General features: G+C 39.2%; 2 protein-coding genes across 4 annotated transcripts in view; one reads left to right on the top strand and one right to left on the bottom strand.

Annotated features, from left to right (window-relative positions):
• Positions 1–2,987: 2,987 nt before the first annotated feature.
• On the top strand, positions 2,988–15,942 carry LOC105936485 (B cell receptor associated protein 29). Of its 2 annotated transcripts, XM_036149623.1 has the most exons (13): positions 3,100–3,318; positions 3,416–3,537; positions 3,655–3,772; positions 4,549–4,671; positions 6,585–6,811; positions 7,980–7,989; positions 8,285–8,380; positions 10,574–10,674; positions 11,417–11,564; positions 11,652–11,787; positions 12,016–12,118; positions 12,608–12,708; positions 14,294–15,942. In XM_036149623.1, exons 1-13 carry the CDS (start codon positions 3,215–3,217, stop codon positions 14,327–14,329), a joined length of 1,425 nt encoding a protein of 474 aa, XP_036005516.1. In that variant the 5' UTR covers positions 3,100–3,214; the 3' UTR covers positions 14,330–15,942. The 2 variants fall into 2 exon arrangements, with proteins under 2 accessions (XP_012732792.2, XP_036005516.1); XM_012877338.3 differs by lacking the exons at positions 7,980–7,989; positions 8,285–8,380; positions 10,574–10,674; ... (3 more) ...; positions 12,608–12,708; positions 14,294–15,942 and adding an exon at positions 6,905–7,257 and having other exon boundaries at positions 2,988–3,318.
• A 1,542-nt stretch (positions 15,943–17,484) lies between these two features.
• LOC105936459 (solute carrier organic anion transporter family member 1C1) overlaps positions 17,485–25,908 on the bottom strand; it is a 51,692-nt gene continuing 43,268 nt past the window's right edge. For both annotated transcript variants that reach the window (XM_036149621.1, XM_036149622.1), the window contains exons 13-15: positions 21,713–21,777; positions 21,393–21,510; positions 17,485–19,648 (exon numbers count right to left, since the gene is read on the bottom strand). In XM_036149621.1, the coding sequence (XP_036005514.1) occupies positions 19,408–19,648; positions 21,393–21,510; positions 21,713–21,777 (424 nt within the window). In that variant the 3' untranslated portion in view covers positions 17,485–19,407. The remainder of the gene's footprint in view (positions 19,649–21,392; positions 21,511–21,712; positions 21,778–25,908) is intronic.

Raw genomic sequence — 25,908 nt, 5'->3', positions numbered from 1 at the left:
ACTCAGTTGAGTTAATGTGGGAAAATTATTTACTTTAAAAAATGGGGACGTGGCCCTACAAAACAAAAATTGAACGATAGAAAGTTGTTAGTCTCCCCTCACAAGATGCTACTCCATGCAGGTGTTTCTGGTTACATATAGATTAATACCTGATGTAACTGCACTATAATTGTTAGAATTATATTGGTTATATTGCACTTCAGGGCAATTTTATACCATGAGTTTCAGATTATTCCATTTGTCAACTCAAGACACGCTGAACTGTGGACAACTAACACACCTCACTGGACTCGGTTTAAAACGATGCAAATTTGATTTGTCTTGCTATTTTTTTTATTTTATTTTTTTTACCCAGGTAAAAGAAAAATAGAGCTATATCAAGTTATAACGTGAGAACTATTCTAACAAAACATTTTCCCTGTTTGTACGATGCGTGCACATCATGAATAATGTGCGCACAGTTACTATTACAATTTACCTTTCACGTTTGAACAATTTATATTATTATGGCATGTTTACAATGTAACAAAAAATCACGTTCTTGCAATATATTTAAGTTGTATGAATCTGATCATTTATTGTGCAAGGGTGCAATGCTTTTGTGCAAGCAGAGAAGAAATTGTTAGAATAATATTTCTAAAGGGAAAGGGTCAATGTGAAACGGCCTTTAATGCACATAGATCTTCCTGAAAGGCCATGGCTGAAGTTAGGAGCTGATTTGTTGACTCTGAAAGAAAATGACTATTTACTATTAGTGGACTATGAATGTAGAGATTGCTCAGCCCAACTTCAATTCAATTCAATTTTATTTATATAGCGCCAAATCATGAAACATGTCATCTCAAGGCACTTTACAAAGTCAAGTTCAATCATATTATACAGATTGGGTCAGATTATACAGATTGGTCAAAAATGTCCTATATAAGGAAACCAGTTGATTGCATCAAAGTCCCGACAAGCAGCATTCACTCCACAGGAAGAGTCATCTGCATTGTACATGGCTTTGCTGCAATCCCTCATACTGAGCAAGCATGAAGCGACAGTGGGAAGAAAAACCTCCGGCAGAACCGGGCTCAGTATGAACGGTCATCTGCCTCGACCGACTGGGGTTACAGAAGACAGAGCAGAGACACAACAAGAGAGTCAAAAAAGCACAGAAGCACACATTGATCTAGTAATCTGTTCTACATTAGATGGTAGTAGCGGGTGAGCCGTCTTGCTCTGTAAACGTTATTGTGCCTTTAAAGTCAATGTTCCCGCGCCACGGAATACCAGAGACACTTATCATTGACAACATCTCGCAGTGTGCATGTCAGGAAATTAAGGAGTTTGCTGCCGAATACTGTTTTGAACAAGTGACCAGCAGTCCGGAGTACCCCCAAAGCAACGGTGAAGAGGAAAGAGCTGCCCACACAATCAAAAACCTTCTGAGGAAAACTAATGATCTATTCTGAGCTCTCCTGGCCTACAGAACCACAGCACTGGCCAATGGCTATAGCCCAGCTCAGTTCCTTATGGGGCATAGACTCCATACCACCTTGCCAACGCTTCCAGAGGCCTTGCAAAATCTACAATGTGCCAAATCTACAACGCATACACCACGTGGAGAAGGATGAGACGAGCAGAATCTTTCAACAGAAGACACAGGACAAGAGATTTGGATAAACTGTTACCCTGTTTGGTTTACAGATACACAAGCTCAGGGCACAGTGACATCTGTCCACGTGAATCCTGGTTCCTATGTTATCAGTGGTCCACATGAGACAATCAGAAAACACCGCAATCATCTTGTATCTATGCCAACAACGGGAGGCTCCGACTGAACCGACCCAGTCCAGTGAAAAGAACCTTCCTACAGAGACAGTTTCCGAATCAGATTTACAACAAACGCCTGGAGTTATGCGAACCAGGTCAGGTAGAGAGGTGATAAAACCAAAAAGACTGGACCTGTAAAAAGGAAAACAAAATAGGCAGCACTGTTTTTGTCTGGCAAGTGTGAGTTCTGGATAGAAGTTATAGTATAGTTTTTTTGCTTTAAAATGTTCTAATTCATAGCTCAAGCTATGGAAGAGACGATGGGAAAAATTGTTTTATGGAATTACTCCAACACTAACTTACCTTTGCCCAGGTTTAGAAAAGGGACTGATGTGTACTGAAAATGTTAACATAGCAATGTTTTGTGTTTGCTGCTATGAAGGGTTAAATTACAATAACTTCAGTAAGGTAGATGTGGCGTAATGCATTGAATTACATTACCACTAGAAAGCAGACAATGCCAAAGTGTTAGATGTTTCCTCATCTGCCGTCATCAACTGCAATAATATGAGGTAAACATATAATATATAATATAATATAATATATAATTTGTACGTGAACATTTTATTGTTCAAAATAAATATTTTCATGTTTGTACAATATTTAAATTGAAAGAACATGAACAGCATAAAATAATGAACATATACAGTATAATAATGCAATAATATATTCAAATGTGAAGCGTAAGTTCCAAAAAGATTATAGTATAATGCACAAACATGAAAAGTATATTGTTAGAACAAAAAACGACTTCACCTTAACATAGCTCTATTTTTCTTTTGCCTTGGTGGCAGCTCTTCACTTCTGTTGGTTTTGCCTGTTCACCTGTCGCTAACTTTACCTTGCAATGAAAAAAAGCATCACGCATCTAATTCATGGACTCGTACAGCTTTAACTAAAAAATATTTGATAAATTTTTTCTGTTTGAGGGAGATCACTGGAAGGCTATTTTTGTTGTTTGTTTTGTTTTGTTTTTTCCCACGGAACCTGAAGCCAACATGACGTCAAAGCGTCGAAGTAAAAAAAAAAAGTCAATTTTTAAAATAATTTTTTAACTAACTAACTTGGTACTTTAGGGAGACAATCTAACAGTGGAAAAAATATAGTAATAATAAAAAAATCAAGGATGTGACGTGACGCTGCGTGACGTTTCGGTTCAGAGGTCTAAACACACGCCCACGTTTCCTGCCAGCGTGCGCGGCGGCATCTACGTACACCGGGGTCTTTGTTTTCCCATCCGTGGACGTCTGGGAGACGATTTTCATGCTGGATACCATTCCTCACTTTATTACCGGAATCGCGATATAGATGCCAGGCGGTAATAATTGGGATTTATAGACTGAGTGCTCCGCTTAAAATCCGGACAGTTAGCGTGTGGCTAACAAGTTTGATTTTAAGGATGAAGACAGGCAGCAGCAGCAGCAGCAGCAGCAGCAGCATCATGGACATGTTTGAACAGGGGAAAGTGCTGAAGGTCTGCGCCCCTATGGTCCGATATTCAAAGTAAGTTTTATTTCCTGTAGTTGGGATTGGAATAGAAAATTTAGCTTAACCTGTCATTTGTGGCGTGCCTGTTGCTGCTAATAGATATTTCCCACAGGTTGGCGTTCAGGTCTCTGGTCAGGAAGTACAACTGTGACATCTGCTTCACCCCGATGATAGTTGCAACTGACTTCTTGCGATCCGTCAAAGCCAGAGACAGCGAGTTCACCACCAATGCACGTGAGTGATCTCACTAAATACAATTCATTACCTCTGTAATAGCTGCGCATAACTCGTTAGAAAGATGTTAGCTGAGTGAACTTGAGGTAATGAGTAGAATTACTTTCTCCCTCCCAGGCGATCGGCCCCTCATTGTGCAGTTTGCTGCTCATGATGCCCAGACCCTGGCTGATGCGGCTTGTGCGGTGGCACCTTTCTCCGATGGAGTTGACCTCAACTGTGGCTGTCCTCAGAGGTGCTGCTAATGGAAAAGAAATGCCTATACCATTACCTCTGCTGTTGTTTTATTACCTGATTCCTAATAAACACTTATGTGCCTGTTTTGATTCCCGTTAGAGGACCAATGGTGCACAGATGTGTTAATCTTTATTTCCCACGAGCATTAGAGATGCACCGATCCAGTTTACCTGATCCAATCCGATACCGATACCTGGGCTAAGCGTATCGGCCAAAGCCGAGCCGATACCACTGTTGAATGAATAAACCTTGCCATGTGAGTGAAGTTATCAGTTTTGAAGTAAACATTGTTAAAAAGTTCTGCATGTTCTTTAGCATGGTGCTTTTGGAGGTGCTTATTTAAGTTTGAGGTGTTGAATTTATCAACCTTATCACCCCCCCTCGCAACTTTCGCATTGCAGATTCTGCATGTTGCAGTCGGACTTGTTGGAGTATCAAGTTTGAACTGTTTCCAAATAGCAGACTTGGCTCAGTCCGGCACTTGCTCTGTGTTTGCTAACCGTTAGCTGCTGTGTGCTCTGCGTAACCACAGTTGCAAACATAGAATAGAAGTGACTAGATCGTCGTAACTGTATTGCTGTGTATGATATTAATAAAAAAATTAAAATAAATGACTGGATCGGAATGCTGGATCGGCATCAATCATCCGATATCCGATCCAGCTAATCAATATCGGAGTTGATATCCAATCCGGGTATCGGATCGGTGCATCTCTAACGAGCATACCTGTAAGCCTTTTAGAATATCTGATTGGTCTATGTGGTGTGTTTTCAGATGGGCTATGTCAGCTGGTTATGGTGCATGCCTCATTAACAAGCCTGAACTTGTTAAGGACATGGTGAGACATGTCAGGAACCAAGTGGACAACCCAAACTACACAGCGTCCATCAAAATAAGGTAAAACTTGTATTACACAGATAACTCCTAGGTCTTCTAGTCTTTACAGGGCATTGTGAAAGTATCCATACCCTGAACTTTGAACAATATTTAAACAAGGAAGAAGGAAGATAGTATAACCTGTCAAGGCATGGCCTTTCATCTAAACAGACAGCCCTAGCAAAGAGCTACAGAATTAAATCTGTAGAAGAGTGGCAAGATTGTTGAATTCTTAAATTAAGCCAGTTTGCGGTGTAAAACATTTTCCAAGCTGTTCACATCTCACAGAAAACCATTATTTCCACCATCTGAAAATGTAAAGGTATAGCCCAGCTGCAAATCTATCAAAAATATGGCCGTCCATCTGAACTGATAAGTCAAAGAGAAGCATCAGAAGACCCATGGTAACTCTGGAATAGCTGCAGAGGTCTGAGACAATGCTGTCATGTAGGGATGGGCTGCATGGACTTTAAACTTTAGCACTATTTATTGTGTTACTATTGTGATAACAATAATAGTGATGATAAAAGACTATTTGCAGCTTGTCGTAGTCTTTCTTAGGTAAATGTGTGGCTGTCCTTGCATGTCAACTATAGCCCAATAAACACAAACACTGTTCTTATAAAAAACATTTAAAAATGTAGCTTATAACATATCGAGATAAAATTGGACATATGTTCTATCAGTACACTAGTTACATAGAGAAGGGATTTTTTTAACACCGAACCGTACACAATAACTGCATTTAATTATATTGTTGGATTTATTGGTATTTATTGATGCTCTCAAGAAACCAACAGTAGAGAAAATAGCAAAAATAACAATCCTTTCAGACACCACAAATTGAAATGTATCTGTCAAGATAAACTCAAATTCTTATCACGCTGAGACATTTTTTTGCGATAACAATAAAACGATTCTGTAAAGGCCCAGCCCTAGTGTTGACAGGAGAATTGTTGATTGCTCCCACCACAAATCTGGCCTTGATGGAAACGTGACAAGCAGAAAACTATTGTTAAAAGAATGCCATGAGAAATCCCATTCATAGTTTTCCACAAGGCATTTAGAGGACAAAACAAACATGGGAAAGATAGTAAGGTAAGGGTCCATCAGTTCAGCCTTTAGGACTACATGGAAATACTAGCGGCAGGAAACTAACATTGGATATAACCCTAAACCCCCCCCCCCCCCCCCCCCCAACCCCCTATGTTGAACCATGAAGACAGTGTCATGCTTTGAGGATGGTTTTCTTCAGAAGCGACAGGGAAGTTGGTTGGAGCTGATCAGAAAGATGGATAAGGATAAATACAGGAAAACACTAGAAAAACAACTTGTTAGAGGCGCCTAGGCTCCTCTTCTAGTCGGACAACAACCCCTATAAAGCAAAAGCTACAGTTAAAAGGTTTACATCCATCCATTTTCTAACACGCCGATTCTTTGTGGGGTCGCGAGGGTTGCTGGTGCCTATCTCCAGCTGTCAATGGGCGAGAGGAGGAGTACACCCTGGACAGGTCGCCAGTCTATTGCAGGGCAACACATAAAAGGTTTACATAAGAAAAAAAAAATACTCACGTATAGAAATGGCCTAATCAAAGTCCAGACCCACATCAAAGTAAGAATCTGAGGAAGGACTTGAAAATGTATGTTGCAGTCTGACTGACCTTGAGCTATTTTGCAAAGAGGAGTTGAAGAACATTTAAATCTTTAAACGTGCAAAGCTAAAAGAGACGTAGCTCAAAAGACGCGCCGCTGTAATTAAGGCAAAAGAGGTTGTACAAAATAAATATTAATTTGGTGAGATTTTTGTCAACAATATTTCACTGTCCGCCCACATGTGGTTGTGAAAGGTTCAAGGTGTCTGAGCAGTTTTGCCTTAATTAGAAGTAGCGGTTTGGCTCCCTGTGTTGTTCTAAAGAAACTACTTCCATCCACAGGATCCACAAGGACTTGAGGAGGACGGTGGATCTGTGTCAGAAAGCCGAATCAGCCGGTGTCTCCTGGATAACAGTCCATGGCCGTACATCGGAGGAACGCCACCAGCCAGTCCACTATGATGCCATAAAGACAATCAAGGAGAGTGTATCTGTTCCTGTGATCGCCAATGGAGACATAAAGTACCTCCGTGACGTGGAGTCGACTCACCAGCTTACTGGTGTGGATGGTACGTGTGCTCGACCGGCTGTCATACATTCACGAGTGTCTGCAAATGTCTTTTAAATGCTTATACTTTGCTTGTTTGGACCGCGCTGTTCAGGTGTGATGGCCGCTCGGGGGCTGCTGGCCAACCCCGCCATGTTTGCGGGATATGAGGATACTCCGTTGCAGTGCATATGGGACTGGGTGGACATTTCCATCGAGCAGGGCACTCCGTTCACATGCTTCCATCATCATCTTATCTACATGCTGGAGAGGGTCAGCTCCCAGCCCGAGAGAAAGGTGTTCAATTCTCTGTCCAGTACCTCGTCTGTAATAGATTACCTACAGAACACATACGGGACAGTTGAGGATCTTGGAACATGAGCGTTCATAAATGTTTCTCATTTTAATATTTCATGTTTATTTCTTTGTTTGTTTAAGCCAAATAAAATTTTAATGTTTTGTCTTTTATTGTCTTCTTTGCTTTGGTATTTTTCCCAGGCTTTTATAAATGTCTTATATTATTGTTTTCCATTATCGTTTAACGGTCTTTTACAGTAATTTTATAGATTCTAGAAAAATAATGTTTCGCTCTGCTGAATCAAGTCTTGGAGAAATGGCACTGAATATAAATGTGGGATTTATTTTGAAACTGTCTGTCCATCCATCTGTCTTAGAAAAGTGCTATATTTTCAGAGGTAAATTAAGGATCAGTGTAAGATTTGGATTTCTGATGCACTGACGGTATACATTTTTTTCCTTATGGATCATAATCAGTTGCACTAAATTACTCTATCTGTTGTAAAAAGGGGTTTGTTAAAATTAGTTGATATTAACTGTTGGTGTCTGCTTTTATAGAGAACGCTCCCGTTTCTAAGCCTGTGTTGAAGTTCCAACGCAAACCTGCCACTCACAATATGGCGGACGCGCTGACGTATCGTTTTCACTAAGCAGCGTATCTGTCCCTTTGAGGAAGAAACAGGAAGAGGTAAAGCAGGAAGACAAAAACTTTACTCTGAAGAACCTCCCATCCGGTTAGCATTTTGGGGATTTATCGGTGAGTTTCGTAGTTTTACAAAGTGAAATAAAACTTATCTTTACAGCTACTTTAAATTCCATTTTATGGCGTAATATCCACGTTGACGGCAGCACTAGCTTAAGCAGTTACGCACACGAGATGTTGGATTTATGAGGCGTGAAAACGTGGTTTCTTCGCGAATGCAAGCTAATTTCAAACGTTTTAGATGTCACTATTATTTTCATATAAACCTCAGTTTTCTTATTTACAGCTGACAAAACAGAAGCAACTCCCAAGTTTAAGTTTTGTGAACTGTATACAGGGGGGAGTTAGGGTGTAATTCTTGTGCAAAACTAGCTAAGCAGCTCGTTCTGTGAGGCTTTAGCTTATGTCTTTCTCTGAGTTAAGAATGCGATGGTTTCTTTTTAATCTGTGAAGCTGGTTCTTGTGATTTCTTGTGTCTGGTCATTTGCAGAAAAGAAAGATGACTCTACAGTGGACTGCTGTGGCGCTCTTCCTTTATGCAGAGATTGGCGTCATTCTCATCCTCTGCTTACCTTTCATCTCGGCCAGAAGGTAGGGGTGGGGTAAATTAAATTATGTATGTTGCTGCACACACATGACACACATGCACTGTGGCGACGCACTGGCTCAGGACTGCTGCAGAAGCAGCATCAGAAGTACACAAAACTGGGTTCTCTTTAAAGGCTAATAAAGTTAGACGAGTAGAAAATGACACAGCTCGCTCAGATGCTGGTGCTGGTAATTAGAGAAGGTAATAGGAATGATTAAAAGCATCAAAATGAGAAAGACAGCAGTCAGAGGAAATGTGGATTTATTGCAACCATAATCATCACAATGTTTAGCAATTGTATTGACACCACACAATCTGCCGCACTGAAACACCATCACAACCTAAAATCCAATTTAAAAAAGTCGGGGAGCAGCAACAAGGCAAAAAGAAAAGCGCCATTCCCAAAACTGCTTCCGGTTTGCTCATCACAAAGAAGTGTTGTGAATGAATTAATGAAATATATTTTTTTCATGTTAGTTTAGCGTTACATGACGTATTGAAGTAAATCATGCCAATATCTACAAAAGAAAAGCATCCCTGTTAAAAATAATTTTACAAAATCTACTTCTGACGATCATTAACCCAAAGCAGAACTGGCTTCTGCACAAAGGCTTGTTATATGTGTCTCCTTAACAAATATTTGATGCTGTTATAACAGCATGCAGACATGTAAGGGCAAGGGCCACTGGTAGACTAAGCCTAAACCTAAAGCATTGACAAAGTTAGCCTAGTATTTCCCTATTAAAATGAAACGGGTAGGTCCGGCTTCCAAAGAGACAACAGCAGGATAGTGTACAACAAATAGCTCTTTATTTAAATCACCTTAGTCTAAATAAGAAAAAAAACACTACAATGATAAAAAATGAGCTAAAGCAATCTGGATTCAAACTCAAAACCAAAGTCACTGCTAAACAACATTAGTTAATGAACCCAAACACAAACTGATGGGGGAAAAATAAGAAAAGAAACTCCAAATTGCTAAAGCGAAGGTGCTAAAGCTGTGTCCATAGTTGTCCTGCACTTGATTAGCTGGTCAACTCTACAGGCCTCTAAAAAAAGCCTCAAAATCGACCCTGAAGTAAAAAATAAATCCCAAAGCGAGAGCATAATAAGGCAACAGCGGCAAGATGGTATTGTGTGCTGCTTTAAACATTTTGCTTGAGGGTGCAGCTTCCAGTAAAACTGGATGATGTAGGATTTCTAGCTGTTGTGCTGCGAGAGGTTTCCGGTATCCAGCTACTGTCGTTGCTAAATTTTCTCCTCATATTGGTTGTTTACGTGACACATAAATGTACAGAAACCAGCTGTTTGTGTGCAGTTTATCAAAATTCCCCCAGTTATGTAGAGTTGAAGCAGTGAAGACGGTGACAAACTAACTTTTGCTTCAGCTAGGGCTGGGCGATAACTCGATTTAATCGATTCATTTGAATTTACAATTTTTTTAAGAATTTTGTTGAGAATCGGGATTTTATTTTGTTAATGCACTCGTTGGGCTTCCATGAAGAGAATAGCTTGCGATGCTGAATATATGTTCAGGACAATATACTGTCAAAATATTATAAAGAGGAAACTTTTTACCCTAAGATGAGACACTTTGATATAATAATTTACTATTTTTAAGTTAGTTTTAATTTACACTGATAAAGTGAAGCCTTAGCTCATTGCGTAATAAAACTAGCAGCAAAAAATGTGGTATATATTCTTTGTTTTCAGTGGTAGGGCTGCCATCTTGATTCCGTATTTGTGGGAAATAAAGGAAAATCGCCTGCTTTGCAGACCAATAATAGCCTAATTCATTGTATCGTCAATCCCATTCTGGTCTGGAAATGTTATTTAGATGATATTGGTTGATATTGGTCTTTAGTTATCATTTTGAATGTAAAAACACTGCTCAATGTTTGGCATTTATTTAGAGCCACCATGGAGGCCCTAAAGAGCTATAGGTAGCAGATCCCGACCTTGCTGGGCCACGGTCATTCGGTGATTAGATTTTAGAATTAAAGTCTGTCTGCTGCAACTAGGATTGAGCAAAATGTGTTATTTCTAAATCATAAGGTACCCCTAATCATCCCACTGGGACAATTTGTCTTGTGCCACAGCTGCAGCTTGACATATTGTCTCATTAATAAACAAATTTTACCCATAAAATGCAGTAATATACATAAATCTTGTGTTTCTCTTTTCCCCTTTTACAGATGGAAGAGTATTTTCCAGCTGAGAATTTGGAGCTGGATGGCGAAATTCTGGAACAAAGTTTTTCTCACCATGATCATAGTCCTTATTGTTCTCTTTCTTGGTAAGAATGAAAGGCTCCTGGTCAGTTCCGCACTTCACCGATCCATGCCGACCACGAGCTGCAATTCTGCCCCATCTCACTTCCATGTTATATCCATAAACAAAATAATCGCAAATATGGAAATAAATAATCATAAAATAGGTGTAGTTTATTTGAACCATATAGCCATTTGCTGAGTTTTTGTTTTTTTCATCTTATTGGCATCGTCTGCGGTTCTGATTCCCATTTGGACCAGTGGACTCTTCTGAAGTATGACAGATTACTGTTCCTTATCAACCTGCTGGCAAATATAATGTAGAAAACTCTTATAACAGTTGCAAGTTACAGAAAATTACTTTAACTCGTTGATTTTCTGAGTGGGAGCAAAACGTCGTCGAGGCAAAAACGAAAGGGAGCAAAATGTCCAGAATACGATTGAAAGGATTAGTAAAGCTGAGTAGGGAATGCAGTAGCAAATTTAGGAGATTAGCAGCAATTTGCTAAAATAGATTTTTTTGTGTGTAGCTTAGTGGTGTTTTATACAAAGGCATATTATCTATATTTAATAATTCTATAGCATATATGGACAAGCATACGGTTGTTTCAGCATTTTTAAGTTTGCCTTGAAAAACATGATTAACATGTTTTTTGTTTATTCATTTGAATTGTTTTTTTTTATTATTCTTTGAGCAGATGTTAGATATGCAGCGAGTTTCTCTGAGTGGTGCACAGAGTCTTAGTTCTTCTTCTTGTTCTCCTTTAGATGCTGTTCGTGAGGTCCGGAAATATTCAAACAAAGAAATCGGCACAGACGCCAAGGTGCAGCCCAACATGTTTGACCACCTGCACATGAAGCTTTTTCGGGCTCAGAGGAACCTCTACATCTCTGGTTTCGCAGTCTTCCTCTGGCTGTGAGTTTCTGCATTCGTCCGCTGCAAACCCAGGCCCCCACGTTTCAGACCGCGCCTATGCCTCTTATGCTCTGTTGGTGTCTGCAGGGTTATGAAGCGGTTGATCACTTTAATCAACCAGTTGGCGGCCGTGTCTGGGACTACAGCTGCTCTCCAGGCGCAGGCCGATGACGCTAATAAAGCAGCAGAGAAGTACATGAAGGACAACGAGCAGCTGAAACAGGTAGATGTTACTTATTATTGTAGTAGATGCAGGGTAATTTGGTAAGGAGGGAACATTTTCTAATAACTAAAAGGACTTTTTTTCCCCTAACGTTGATTGTAGTGTTTTTCTTTTTTTATGGTGCCCATCTTATTTTTTCAATTTATTTACTCAATTATGTTTCTCTGTGTTGTTGTTTTTTTTTTTTTTTCCTGTTTGTGTTAAACTAAGGCGTTCCTTTAATTTCAGACCCTGATGCAAGGGCAGGGCGATAAGGCAACCGCAGAGGGCATGGAGCTGCTGAGGAAGGAAGTGGGGAAGCTAAAAGATGAGCTGAAGTCCTCTGGTGATGGTTAGTTGTTTTTGTTGTCCACATTATTTTCATTTTGTGTGCACATGTAGGAACTATAAGCTACTTTAAATGGCTTTAATGTCCAGTAACCAACCAGTCTGATAAATTCTATAAAAAAACTAATCAACAGGTCAATACAGTTTATTACATCTTCAAGGAATGAGTCACATCTTCCTAGTGTGTTCTTTACAATTTGAGTCATAAAGAACTAGAGTAGATGTTTTTTTAATTATTACATTTTAACGAATGAATAAACATAGAAAGCTTGGTGTATTTTGGATGAGCTAAGAGTTCGCTCTGGCTAACTTATAAAATTAATCTGGTTAACCGAAGTGGTCAGGACAACAGAATCCAAAGTTTGGTTCACGTCACACATTGTGTTTGTGTAGTTTTCTTCTCCTTATCAGATGAAGGTCCAATATTGCCTCTTGAAGCTAGTAAATGCACAATGAATGTCCTGTTCACTCGTGTGAGTGTCATCCTCTGCAGCATTGAAGAAATCTCAGTCAGATGCAGAGGGATTGAAGAAGCAGATGGAGGGACTTGGCCGGGAGTACGAGCGGCTGCTGAAGGAACATCAGGAGCTCCAGGTAATCCTAAACTCAGAAGGAGCTGTGCAAAAAGGACTATTTAGGGTTTTCACCACGATACCCAAATTTCAGCGACATGCTCTTAATCTGACAGGCGTTTTATAAGGCAAACCGCAGGTTGGAGACACACGTTTACCTTTGTATTGTCTTTAACATGGCACCAATCTGGCACCAACCAGTCATGGAGTATAGTTGTTCCTGTTGTCAATAGATCAAGAATGTTTATTGTCATAATGTGTTACCATAATAAAATTACTGATGAGGCAGATACCGACTCAGAATGCACATAATTACAGATAACATGCAGACACAGCAACCCATAATCTTTCCTTTTTTTTAAACCGTTGATTGCACTGCCCAAAAACAACACTTCCTGAGAGGCTTAAATGGTAATAGTCCTTAGCAGCTAATGGACTTATTTTTTAGTCAGAGAGTCAGACAGCAGACTACAATACTGTGCAATAAATGTAGCTGAATTGTGCATTTTGCATGGATGCCTAAACAGACAGTGCCCGAGAGATTGAATTGTGTAAATACACATTTGCAAGTGAGAGGCAGAATGATTCTTATCGGATCAGAAACCTGTGTAACCAGTAGTTTTTGTAATGTAACGGATTATGAACTGGGCTGGTGGTTTGTTAAGTCTCAGTGGGGGCGGCAGCCCTTCCAGCTTTGGGAATGAAGCTGTTTTTAAATCTGTTCCTGAATCGTTTCCCTGATGGAAGTGGGTCAAACAGTGGATTGCTCATGTTGGTGGAATCTGTGGCAATACGTCTGGCCCTTTCTGGACTTGTGCAGCATAAACTGTGTCCAGATCTTGTAGACGGCATCCCACAATCCCCTGTGCTGACCTCACCACTCGTGCTAAATCCTTTTTCCCCTGCAACGAGCAGCTTCCGTACCACACTGTTATGTTGAGACACAAAACACTTTCTCTGGTAGCTCTGTAGAAACTTTTTTAACAGCTTAATGGAAAGTCCAGTTGGTTTGAATTTCCTAAAGAAGAAGAGCCGTTGTTGGGCCTTCTTCACCAGGTTGGAGGTGCTCACAGTCCACGAGAGGTCAGAGAAGATGTAAATGCTCAGGAACTTTATGCTGTCGATGCACTCCACCACCTCCCCTGTATGGATGGAGGAGCGTGTTCAGTCTTCATGGACCTTCTGTAGTCCACTGTGACATCTGGTGTTCAGGATGTTGTTGTTCCTGGAGCACCACTGTGTCAGATTGCAGACATCATCCCTGTAGTGGGTCTCATCATTGTTGGACATAAGACCCACCACAGTGGTGTCGTCCACTAACCTCACCCCCATGTTTGTGGAGTGGACAGCAGAACAGTCATGGGTGAAGAGAAGGAGGGCTGAGGACACAGCCCTGCAGCATTCCAGTGTTGAGTCATTGGGGCGGATGTGCGTTAAAACAGTCTTGACCACCTGGGGCCTGTTGGTGAGGAGGTCACTGATCGGTGTTGTTAATAGATTAAAATAAGACATAAGAGATTTATTTGCAATTGTTTCACATGTTAATTATAAAGCTTCGATGCATTTATTGAATATTATGATGTTTGTTTTTTTTTTATTTCTTGCAGAATCAGCACGATAACGTGAACAAAAAGGACGACTAGTGGAGATGGTTAAATCATCAAGAAAGCCACTGCAACATATCGCATCATTCTGAAACTCTGTCATTGTGTATAAATTCGTAACGCTGAATTGAATTCTCAGAAGAGCAGACCTTAGCAAGTTGGGGTGGACATTTGTTTTGTATTTGAATGACGATTGGTTTCTATTTCCTCTCACTGTAGTGTAACGGAAAATTTCAGCTGAGAGCAATCAGCAGCCGTCTGCAGGGTGGGTGGTGATTATATGATCACAGGTCACATGGCGAGTTAAATTAATGTGCGCTGTCTAGTTCGAGTTGTTAATTCAAGCTTTTTAAAACAGATTAGCGTGCAGAAGCTGCTAAAAGCTAAAGACACCCGTCGCTGTTGTCAACGCTGATAAATGAATGTTTGTGTTTAAGGTTTGTTTTTCTCACTATGTTGCCGCCTTCTCACCTCCACGCAAACGCAGGACAAGTCTGCTTGTAAGCTTTCCACTTAGACGAGGCGTCTACACAGTTCTGCTGGATTTCAGCCAACGTTCTCTCCCAAATCGTTAGTCCCAATTCTGCCAAGTTGTCTGGCGTAAAACACACCCTCCCTTTATTTATGTTTTTTTTTTTTTTTTTTGCTGTAATCCGTTAATGCTGATGAAATTCTCTCACATATAAACAGTCTTGTGTGGATGAAATGTGACCCTTTAAAATTCTTAGCGTTTAAGTATAAGACTTAATAGACATTTTAATGTGTTACAGAATGGGGTCCAGTGACTTCTATAATTGTTGCACTGCATTTCACATTTATGTTTTACAAAACGGGAATGTATGATTGTTTTATTAAGTATATCTTTCCTTTATGTTGGTTAAGATGTGTCACTGTGTTTGAAAGTTTCTAGTTCTCTATGCTAAAGTAGTTATTTTAGGGATTCACAACATGGATTGTATGATCTGTTCAGGTTTGTTTTTGTACAAAGAAATCCGATTGAAGTGCCTTTTTAGCTGGCCGTTAATAAAAGTAGGTTTGGTTATCCAACACTTTGGTTGGTTTCCATCATTGACAAATACCATCAAAACCATCATGGGATTTTTCATAGTAAATGTTTATTTTTGATCAACATTTGATATCTTTTCACATTTTACAAAAATAATCCAGGAAATGTATTTACAATCTGGTTACTTTAATGCAGCTGAATGCCTTTTACATTATTGATGTTCCTTCCTATATGCGTCTCCGCTCTGCATCTGTCTCACCATGCCTGAAACTGACCCTGAATAACCAACAGACAACTTGGGCGAAAAACACACTTTAAACACACAAAAGAGTAAAATTAAACAATTTTCTGAAGGATAGATTTTTTTGAGACATCACTGAAAACCTTTTGAATGATTGAGATTGTGTGATGAGGATTATAACCCATACTTTCAGATCTTAAATCTATTACTTTGTAAACAGTGGCTGGTAAAAAATAATTGATACTCTTACGTTACAGTGATAAACATCTGAACATTGACCTTGCAAAACAGCACTGTAGCATCTGATTTGGTAATTTAATCACTCAAAATGTTCCCCATCGTGCATAAGACTGTTGAACACAGATCAAACCTGCCTACAGCATTTAACCTTTATGCAGAAATGAAGATGGGACTTTTTTGTTCTCTTCAATAATAATAATTATTGTCATTGCAACATCCATTCCAGTGAAGTTTGTCCTCTGCATTTAACCCATCTCTCTGGGAATAGTGGCTGCCACTGTGCAGTGCCTGGAGAGTATTACAGGGCTAAGGGTCTTGCTCAAGGAGCCACAGTGGCAGTCTGTAGGAGTCAAACCAGAAACGTTGCAGCCTCTACAGGACACAAGCGCTTTGCTCTCTAACCATTGGGCCACCATTCCCTCCAAGTCAGGCAAACAAAGCAGTTTGTTTGCCACACCTTCTATAGTTTTCTTCTTTATCCTTTTTTTTTTTTTTTTTTTTTGATTTTGCAAAAATTGTCCAACAAAACAAAAAACAAAGAAAGACGAGTTGAGCTCATTAATGCAGCTTAAACTCGCTAATCGCACTGCTCTGCCTTGCCTTGTCAGCCAGCAAAAACGGATATTATTGCCTGAAAAAAATCACATTACACTCCAGGAGATGGACCAATATGTTTTGGTATTTCATGTAATCAATAGAAAATGAAATGGAGGAACCCTAAAGAGCTGGAGAAGTTTCAGTAAAAGGTAAAAAATCTTTGTTAACCAGATTCAGGTTATAATGTTGCTTTTTGCCACAACTTAAATTATAACATTACCCCTTTTTAATTCTTGGTCTGAGCTGGAAACTGCTACATTAAATCTTTTTGAGACGCTGTAAGCAACTTCTACGTATTTGGGTGGGACAATACCACAGTTTAGGTATTAATCGTTATTTTTATTGTCCTTAGCAGAAAGGCAGCCAACAGCGTTATTGTGTCAGGTAATTTGTTTGTTTAAAAAGAAAATAAATCACCAGTATAATGTAGAAGACTGATCTTCAAAGTTCTGTTTGATGTTTTTAACCGTTCTAATAGTGTTAAGACCTGCCCTCTTAAAGGTTTCTTCTTTTTGTCATACATATTTTAGTTTAAAAGAAAGAGAAAAAATCTAAAAAATCTAACCTAAATAAATTTACTTTAATAGAACCTGTCTGACGACATGAAGTAGGCAAAAAAAGACCTCCAAAAAGCAGTAGCCTTCGCTGGAGGGGCCAGCCGACCAAAATTACTCCAACAGTGCGTTTGCATGTTATGGCAAAGGTCACCAAAGGATCCAGAGCAACATCTAAAGCCCTCTTATCTCAGTTAAGGTCAGAGTTCACGATTCATCAATAACAAAGAGAATGGTCAAAAATAGCATTGACTGCAGAAAGCTAACACCAAAACAATTCGTGAGCCAAAATGACATGTCCTCCCAAAAAAAGAAATGTGATCCTGCCCAATACTTTTAAGGAAAAATTCAGAAGATTGATGAACAAAGTTTGGTGTTTTAGGAAGGTGTTCTGCACTGTTACGTTAAAACAAACACATTTTAACAAAATACTTTCATACAGTGAAACATGGCATCAGTAGTGTGAATGTCCCAGAGCATCACAACAGAAGCAAACAAAAAAAGATGAAAATTTTGGAATGGCCTAGTTAAAGTCTGGGTTTAAGTCCAGTACATGCTGTGGCATGATCTGACCAGAAACCTTCTGAAACATGCAAGCCTAATATTAAGAAACTCATAGGGGGACAAAGTTATTCTTCAGAAGTCACTGGAACTGTAAAATAATTGTAAATCTGTTCATAAAGAGTCTTCTTTTGATTAATTGAACATTTCATTAGTGATGTGCAGGGATTTCTAGATGCAAAAGAAGTCTGTTTTATTTTCTTGATAAATGAAATTATCCAACTATTTTATGACGTCAACAAATATCAATCCATCCATCCATTTTCCTACAGCTTATCCCTGTTGGGGTCTTGAGGAGTGCTGGTACCTATCTCCAGCTGTCAATGGGCGAGAGGCAGGGTAAACCCTGGACAGGTCGCCAGTCCGTCGCAGATGTTGTCAAATAATTTTCAGATAATAGGTTTAAATTATGGTTACACTTTAATAATCTGTTATATTCTTTCTGAGAGATTAGACAACAAAATAAGCAAGCCAGACCTGTCCATTGTACCAGTCTACTTTTGTGAATTTACAATCTTAAGGCAGGAAATTTTGGTATTTTTCTAATTTTCTAAGTTAAAATGTTAGGTGCATTTTCAAGTATTCTGAAAACATTTATTTCACAGTTACTGATATTACTTTGAGAAACTGTCAATTTAACAAAAATGGCTTCTTATTCTTGAGAGCAAGCTTCATCTGGGAATAAAACCTGAGAGATCAGAATGATTCTGGATTTTGGCACGGATGACCTCAGTCACACAGAGAAATACAAAAACAACAAACCCGAGGGAGCATATTCAACAATCACTAAAAATATAGGAGCGAAACATACAGAAATACTCCCTGCGGTTCCACTTCACATACTTTAACCCACCCCTAAAAACACTCAACATAGAGTATACCAATAAACAGGTGTAGCCACATAAAATACTTTGCATTAAACACAATAATTAACAGCTTTTTATAGGAACCATTATGGCTCCTAAATAGGAACCCTAAGTGTTTAAAATCGGTCAGTGTGAGGTGTTTTCTCAAGAGAATTAGATTACAGCTGTCACTGCGGGGATTGTGGATATTAATATCTGAACCTCTTTAAATTTATGACTATATTATATTTAAACACAAATGTTAATTTGAAGTGAACTATGAACTCCAAAATTGCTATTTTTTTTCACTATAAGGACACAACACAAACCGTAATACAATCAAATCAAACTTTGTGGGCCTCTTTTTTTTTTTTTTTAAATTACACTTAAAATTTCAACCACTTTTCTACACAAGTTTAAAGACCGGCAGCTCGAAATGTAAAAAATTAAAACTGATAATTTCACATGTGAATTGGGGGGGGGACAGGTGGCACACGGAGGTAACCATTGGCTGAATGAGGCACGTACTGAGTCCTTAACATGACATCAACCGGTGCATACCCTCAAAAACCTCCCAAGAATTTGACCAAACCAGTAAAAAAAAAAAAAAATGTCTCTTAGCCTCTTGTCCCTCTGATTTCTAAGGCCACTTTACCTCTTTTGTTTAGTAACACTGACAACAGGGAGAACCCCTTTCATTTAACTTCACTATCTACAGAGGCAGCTCGATAGATGCTGGTGTTTAAAACAAACTGGACTGTTTTGTAGCGGCCAACCACGTCCCAGTTTCATTTCCAGTCGCAGCCTTGTGTCCGGATCGAAAGTCGAAGAAAAACAGCAGAATGTACATTCCATAAATATGTCAGGCGAGTCAGATCTCTGCCAGGTTCTCAACACCTTCACACATTCAGCAGTACAAATATAGATTTTTATGGTCTACATGAGATGATTGAACACAACATGTGATTCCCTGAAAATCTCTTTTTTATATATATATATATGAGGTACATACTTTGGATGTACTCTCTTAGCAATAAGGACAGAGACGTAGAGTCTTTTCTGCTTGTGAGCAGTCACAACTGGCTGTGCCTGTCCGTGCTGTTCTCCGTCGCGTGCACTACCTGATCACAATTCAAAATCACCAGTTCCTCCTTCCTGATCGCCTCCAATTCGGTCCCACCGTTTGCCAGGGCTCCGCGTAGGGCGCTTTTTTTCTCCTCCTGCCTCAGCTGTCGACTGAGCAGGACGAAGCCCGGGATGCAGATAATGAACGAGACAGTCCGCAGGCTCAGAGTCAGGCCCAGATAAGCTATCCTTAAGGGGAGAGAAAGTAAAGAAATATGAGGGCTTTGCTAATGTATATCCTGTTTTCACGATATGAAAAGGGGAAGAACCAATATGAGGGATCTGGAATTAAAAAAAAAACTTTTGAGGTAGCTGTCCATACAATTTGCTGAATATATAAAGATAAAATAAGCCTGCATTAAAATCCATCCATCCATCCATTTTCCAAACCGCTTTATCCCTCATGGGGTCACCGGGGATGCTGGTGCCTATCTCCAGCGTTGCCTGCATTAAAATGATTAAGAAAAAATGTTTAGCTAATTAAAGCGTAATCTTTGCCTTAGCCAGTTTCGATGAGATCAGCTGAGGAGCTACATTCTGGCAACGGCATGTATTGATGTGCCATCCTGGTGGAGCTGGACTGCCTGTGAAACCTCTGTAGGGTCCTGGTATCACCTCATTCTACCGGTAGTGACACAGACCCTGGTCAAATGCAAAACTACTGAAAAGCAGTCCAATAAACTAAGGAGAGGGGGAAAACTGAACAAAATGGAAGTGTTCAGCCATAATATCAAGCCTGAAATCTGGGTGTAGTGATGGACCTGAACCTTGAATGATAATGACACATAAAAACAGTCACAAAGTCTGCCTTCTAGGAACTTGGCACATGAAGAACATTTCCAGGATTAAAGGACTGATGTCTCAACGAGATCTACGGAAACTCATCCATGTGTTTATCTTTAGTCGCATTGATTGCTGCAACGGTGTCTTCACAGGTCTCCCCATAAAAATTAATCAGACAGCAGCAGCTGATCCAGAATGCTGCTGCTCGCGTTCTCACTAAAACCAGGAGGATAGAGCACATCACCCCAGTTCTAAGTCTTTACACTGGTTCCCTGTATCTCAGAGAATAGTCTTTAAAATACTTCTGTTAATTTATAAATCCCATAACGGCTTAACACCTAAATAAAATACATTAAAGACCTGTTGTTGCTGTATCAACCCTAGTCTAGACAACCCAGATCTTCTGGTTCTGGTCTACTCTGCATACCCAGAACCAGAACCAAACATGGAGAAGCAGCTTTCAGCTTCTGTGCTCTACAAATCTTGAACAAATTTCCAGTTCCTTTAAATCAAGACTGAAAACCCACCTGTTTGGAGTTGCTTTTGACCCATAATAACAAGAACATTGACCAAGATATTTGATGTGTATTGATGTTTTCACTTGATACAATTCAGTGTTTGTTACTGATATCACAACCGTCTCGATGTGTTTGATTGTTTTATGTTTCAATGATGTAAAGCACTTTGGACCATCTTGCTGCTGAAATGTGCTATACAAATAAACTTGACTTGACATAATGACAATTGTTACATCTGGTGGAGGAAGAGGAAAGCTTGCAATTCTGATAGCGCCATGCCAGCTGTGGTGGTGTTTCGCTGTCAGAGGGACCACAACGCTTCACAAACTAGATGGCACCATGAGAAAAGAACATCATGTTCAAACGCTGAAGTACCGCCAAGACATCAGCCAGGAAGTTGAAGCTTGGGCTCCATCGGGTCTTCAAAGTTGACAATGACTTAAAGTGTGTTGCCAGAGCCGCTTAAGGACAACTAACTCAATGTTTTGCAGCAAGACTCATTGAGATTTTTCTTTAGAAGCAAAGAATGCATGGGGGGGGGGACTGTGATTGTGAATCATTATGCTTTATTCTGTGAGAAATTAGTTTATTATTTTTTATGTAGAGTGGTGTTGCACATGACTGACAACTACCTGTAGGCGGTGGTGTTGTAGATTCTGCAGGCTCCAATGCCTCCACATCTTTTCTGACCCCATTTGAGGCATGTGGTGTCTATGATTGCTCCAAAGTAGATGGGTGCTGGGATCCCTGCTGTAGAACCACAAGGCAAACAAAGAGGTTTAGATGGAGACTCAAAGAACCAAGCTAGAACTGCTCAGAATGGGTAAAGTTACTACGTAACTCGAACAACAGCGTTATATGGTGTATTAACAAGAGGAATGTTTTAAACAGGTAAGTTTATTCTAAATCGAGTAACTTGACCACCATCGGATGGGCTTCAGAGTTGACTTACCAAGAGTTCGTGTTGCCAAGGCATGGAAACCAAGTGCCAGAGATTTCAGTTGTGGTTTTATGCACCTGTGTGAAGAAAATTTAGTTTTTTTTAAAATTCAATGTGAAAAAAAAGCAGAACATTTTAGCCCATATGAATTCTAATCTTACTCCTTTATCTTGTAGACCACTGTCCAACCACGATGGAGTAAGTACACCACTATGTCTGTTGATGTGTTTTTAACACCAAGGATATCAGTCGCACATTGCTGTCATCTATTGGTTTCAGTCTTACCAAATCATGCTATATTTCGCTAATTTACACTCTAAATAGCTATATAACAATTGCAGCTGGTATTTTAAAACAAACACTTATAATCTGTTCGAAAGCAAAAACCCCAATTAAATGTATTTTTTAAACTAAACTCAGTAAGAGGCAGTTAGAGGTTGATACAAAATGCTCTTATAAAATGCAACAACGTCTGGTTTAATCTGTGAAAAAAAAAATCAGTGAACAAACAGAATGTTTAACACTTTTCACAAGAAACTGTCATCATCTGTGAGTCTTAGGTGTTTTGATTATCATTCATGCCTCAGTTTCTTTATTGCCGTATTTGTTAGTTGTTGCTTCATTAGTTATTTATTTTGAGTACTTTATTCTTAATTTATATTCTATTAGATTTCTTCCCTGTATTTCCTCCCTCTCTGCTCCTGGTAATTATTCTCTCTCAACCAGAACCACTAGGTAATTAAGTAGACAACATTCAGCCGTGTCTCCTCATTTGCACCTTTTTTTTCACCACTGGGATCGTTTGTTGGCCACCTGTCGCCATGGCCGACTCGCCTGGCTATATAAGTTGGGTGTCTGTTTCATTAAAGCTTTCAAGTTTGTCATGCTGCTCCCACACTCTTGTTTGCCCTTTGGTCCTAAACTACAATTCATGACAGAAACTTTAGAAATTAAAAAAAAACAATAATAACATGTGATTATCATATGGTAAGTCTAAAAAAAAAAAATCTATCTTCCGAAGAACTGACTTTCATTCAGCCGCTTGTAAAATACATGTTTCTTTCCTCAATAAGTGGTGAAGAAATGACTGCTCTGCACTGACTTGAGCAAAGACTTAGGAGGGAAAAAGGGATGGAGTAGTTTTGTTAGTAAAAGGCTGTTATTTGTGATTTTTGTCCTTCAAACAGCCTTATTTTAAAGTCTAGTGCTTTCATGGCGTAACAATCTCCTGCCTATGTCTCAAAGTGTTGTTAATTTACCTTAGTAAATATATTACAAAAAGGCTTGAAAGACAAGTTTCATTCATGTTTTGTTTTTTGTTTTAAAGCTGAGAGCAAACCAGGAGAGGCTACACAGGATTTTGTATCATGTGCCTAGTTGACACTAATTTGGAACAGATTACACAAACACTTAAAAAAATCCAAACCAAGGATGAAGTCATGATGTAGGCATCATGGTAAACATTAAATACACCCTCTTTCCATTCCAGGGCTTTGAAAAAAATGCAAAAAACTGGTCTTAACCAGGTTGTGCAACATTCCCCACTTGGTCAGAATAGACAGCAGGTTCTTTTGTGTCATTTCATAAAAAAAGAAAAGCTAAAATCAAAAGACAATGTGTCAAAACCTAAGGAAGGGGAAATCCATGGGCACCAGCTAGTGATAGTGCCTCAGTAAAAGCAGAAGATTTGGCTGCTTACATGGTGTGTGTTAACAGAACGGCAGGTAGGAAAGAAATCAGGAGAGGAAGCCATTATTTGGCCGTTGTCAAGCAATTGTTGCTATCTATCAAACCAGTAGGGATTATAAGGTCATTTGCAAAGATTAGAGATTTCCACCACCATCAGCAGCAGCAGCTGCTGCTGCCATGTTTACCCAAAAGGTCAGACAGGGTCAAGCTGGACGACCAAGACCTTTGTCTGAATTTCTACAGGAGCCAGCGAGCGTGGTGAATGTTAACATTGATGACAGGACAGTCAAAACGATACCAAACGGCTTATTTGAGGGTTTGGTGAAACAAAATTCTCTCTTTGGGCAGCATGGCTTCTGGGTGGAACTGTTGACAATTTCTCCAATAGAACATGTGTCAGAATATGCTCTCAAAAGGGCGTCCAGCAGTAAATTGGCTTTTCATAAAAGTAACAAATGTGCAGTACGTTCTTTAGGCCTCAGACACAGAGACGAATGATTTTCTGACTGAATTCTTATAATCAGCCACATGGAGGTGCTCAAATCTGCTGAATTTGCCGCTCCAAATATTTTCCGGTCTGATCATATCCAGCTACACTGCTTCTCCATTGCTTATTTAGGTTTGCACATTGAACACCATTTGGAACACCAAAACATCTACAATACAAAAAATAGCCATCTCTGCCACGATGGTTTAATTAAAAAAAACTTTAACTACAATTCCCTATAGTTTTAATTACCAGACATCACCAACTGGATAAAAAAAGCACAATAGAAAACGTCATATCATATTTAATAAAAATTAGTAGCAGGTTTTCTAAGTGAATGTCAAACGTGACTCCTTTTCTGCAGACATGATGATGTTATTTTTGCTTCACCAATCAACTCTAGCTTTTCACAATTCAATAATCTCGCAATCTTTTGTGTAGAAAACTGTCTTTGATGCAAAACTTCTAAACCGAGCAAAAGTTTATGCTTATACTGTATTCTTTATTAAAGCTTAATATTAGGCACACACAATCTTTCTAAAACCCAACTTAAAAAGAACAACTTCCACTTTGTCATTTTATTTTCCAAAGCTAAAATGCTAAATCGAATAAAAGGATAAAAACAGCCGCTGCAAGTTAATTGATTTTGAATACCTAATCCTTAAATGTTGTGAGCAGCTCTGATGAGGTCTAGGTTATGACTCTAGGAGCTGGAGCTCAGTCTCCACAGGTATCAGTTAGTGTTTAATAGCATATAATAGTATATATATCCTAAAACCAGACATAGGGCATGTCAGTATTTCGCTGTGGAGATTTAAAAAAAAGATATAAAGTGCGTGTCAACACATACATTCTGACTAAACAGAAAAATGTTGCTATGGCAATTACCAATGCTTCAAATATGATTGCTGCTACAGAGAAGCTGTCACTTTCCCCACAAATCTCCACCCCAGGAGGACGGCACATCTACACAATTGCCTCGGTTTCCCAGCAGGCGCACAGGATCTGCGTTGCCCATTCTGTGCAGCCAAATGTAAAAGTTCTGTTACCACCAGCCTGTGTCAAAATGCCACAGTCAGCTTTTATTGGCTAACAAGGCGGTTGAAATTTGTTTTTCATTTTAAGATTCATGCTGGAGTCCAGATACGGAGTATCCAGTAAGGAGTTCTTATACATTATAAGAATCAACAGAGAGGAAAATATGAAGATGTATCACATGTGAATGAAAGGTCTATTAGTTATGAATGTGGATTAATTAAAGCCATTGCTGGATACTATATACAGGCTGGAGGATAAAAATAACAATATCCTATTCAATTTAGATCATATCTAACAGAATATCGGGCAGAAAGTAGCTCAGAGCTTCATTTTGGCCGCAGTCCACTGCGTAATACATGCCATGTCAAAGGCAAGGTCTCCTCCGTTTCTGTGTGCATTACAAATAGGAAAGATTAGGAAAAAAAAAACTGAAGCTCTGTTTAATGTACCACAAAGAAAAGTGGGCCTTGAAGTGAAATAACTGAACATTTTCAGTTTTTTATGGTATTTTCTTTTAATCGTATATGTTTTTCCTTTGCATTCCTGGGAAGAAATATGTTATTCCTACTCCTGAAAGATGTTCACTTAGGTGTTTGCCATTTATATAGAAAAAAATTAATTGCAGATATAAAAGCTGAACATTCAACATCAACAAAAAAATGTTGTCGATATTTTTTTTCAAATCAAGTAGGCAACATGACCAAAAAGTGTAATCACTTTAATCCTAAAACATGCTACAAACAATGTAATCATTAACCTGTCAAAATTCTAAATACGTTTTGTTTTGTTGCACCTCGTCTAGCTTTTATGAGAACTGGAATGATTTAAGGTATTTTATGGGAACGACCAACATTTCTGGCCAAGCTCTATGCTGACCTTCCGATTTGAATAGTTATGCTTTGGATTACTTTTTATTGTCTTAGCTGATAGCTCTCCTAATGTGGTTATGTTTCCTGTCAATCAGATAAGTGTTGCAAGTGCATTTCGGACAGCA

The sequence above is a fragment of the Fundulus heteroclitus genome, chromosome 18 (assembly GCF_011125445.2).
Source record: "Fundulus heteroclitus isolate FHET01 chromosome 18, MU-UCD_Fhet_4.1, whole genome shotgun sequence".
NCBI classification, from domain to species: Eukaryota; Metazoa; Chordata; class Actinopteri; order Cyprinodontiformes; family Fundulidae; genus Fundulus; species Fundulus heteroclitus.
Note: the sequence above shows the minus strand (reverse complement) of the source record. Positions and strands in the feature narration are given on the sequence as shown.

Excerpts from the sequence above, each read along its gene's own strand:
- LOC105936485 (XM_036149623.1), top strand. The coding sequence starts at position 3,215 with ATGAAGACAGGCAGCAGCAGCAGCAGCAGCAGCAGCAGCATCATGGAC. Across the intron at positions 11,788-12,015 it reads ACAACGAGCAGCTGAAACAG|ACCCTGATGCAAGGGCAGGG; the intron begins GTAGATGTTACT and ends CTTTAATTTCAG. Across the intron at positions 12,119-12,607 it reads GCTGAAGTCCTCTGGTGATG|CATTGAAGAAATCTCAGTCA; the intron begins GTTAGTTGTTTT and ends CATCCTCTGCAG.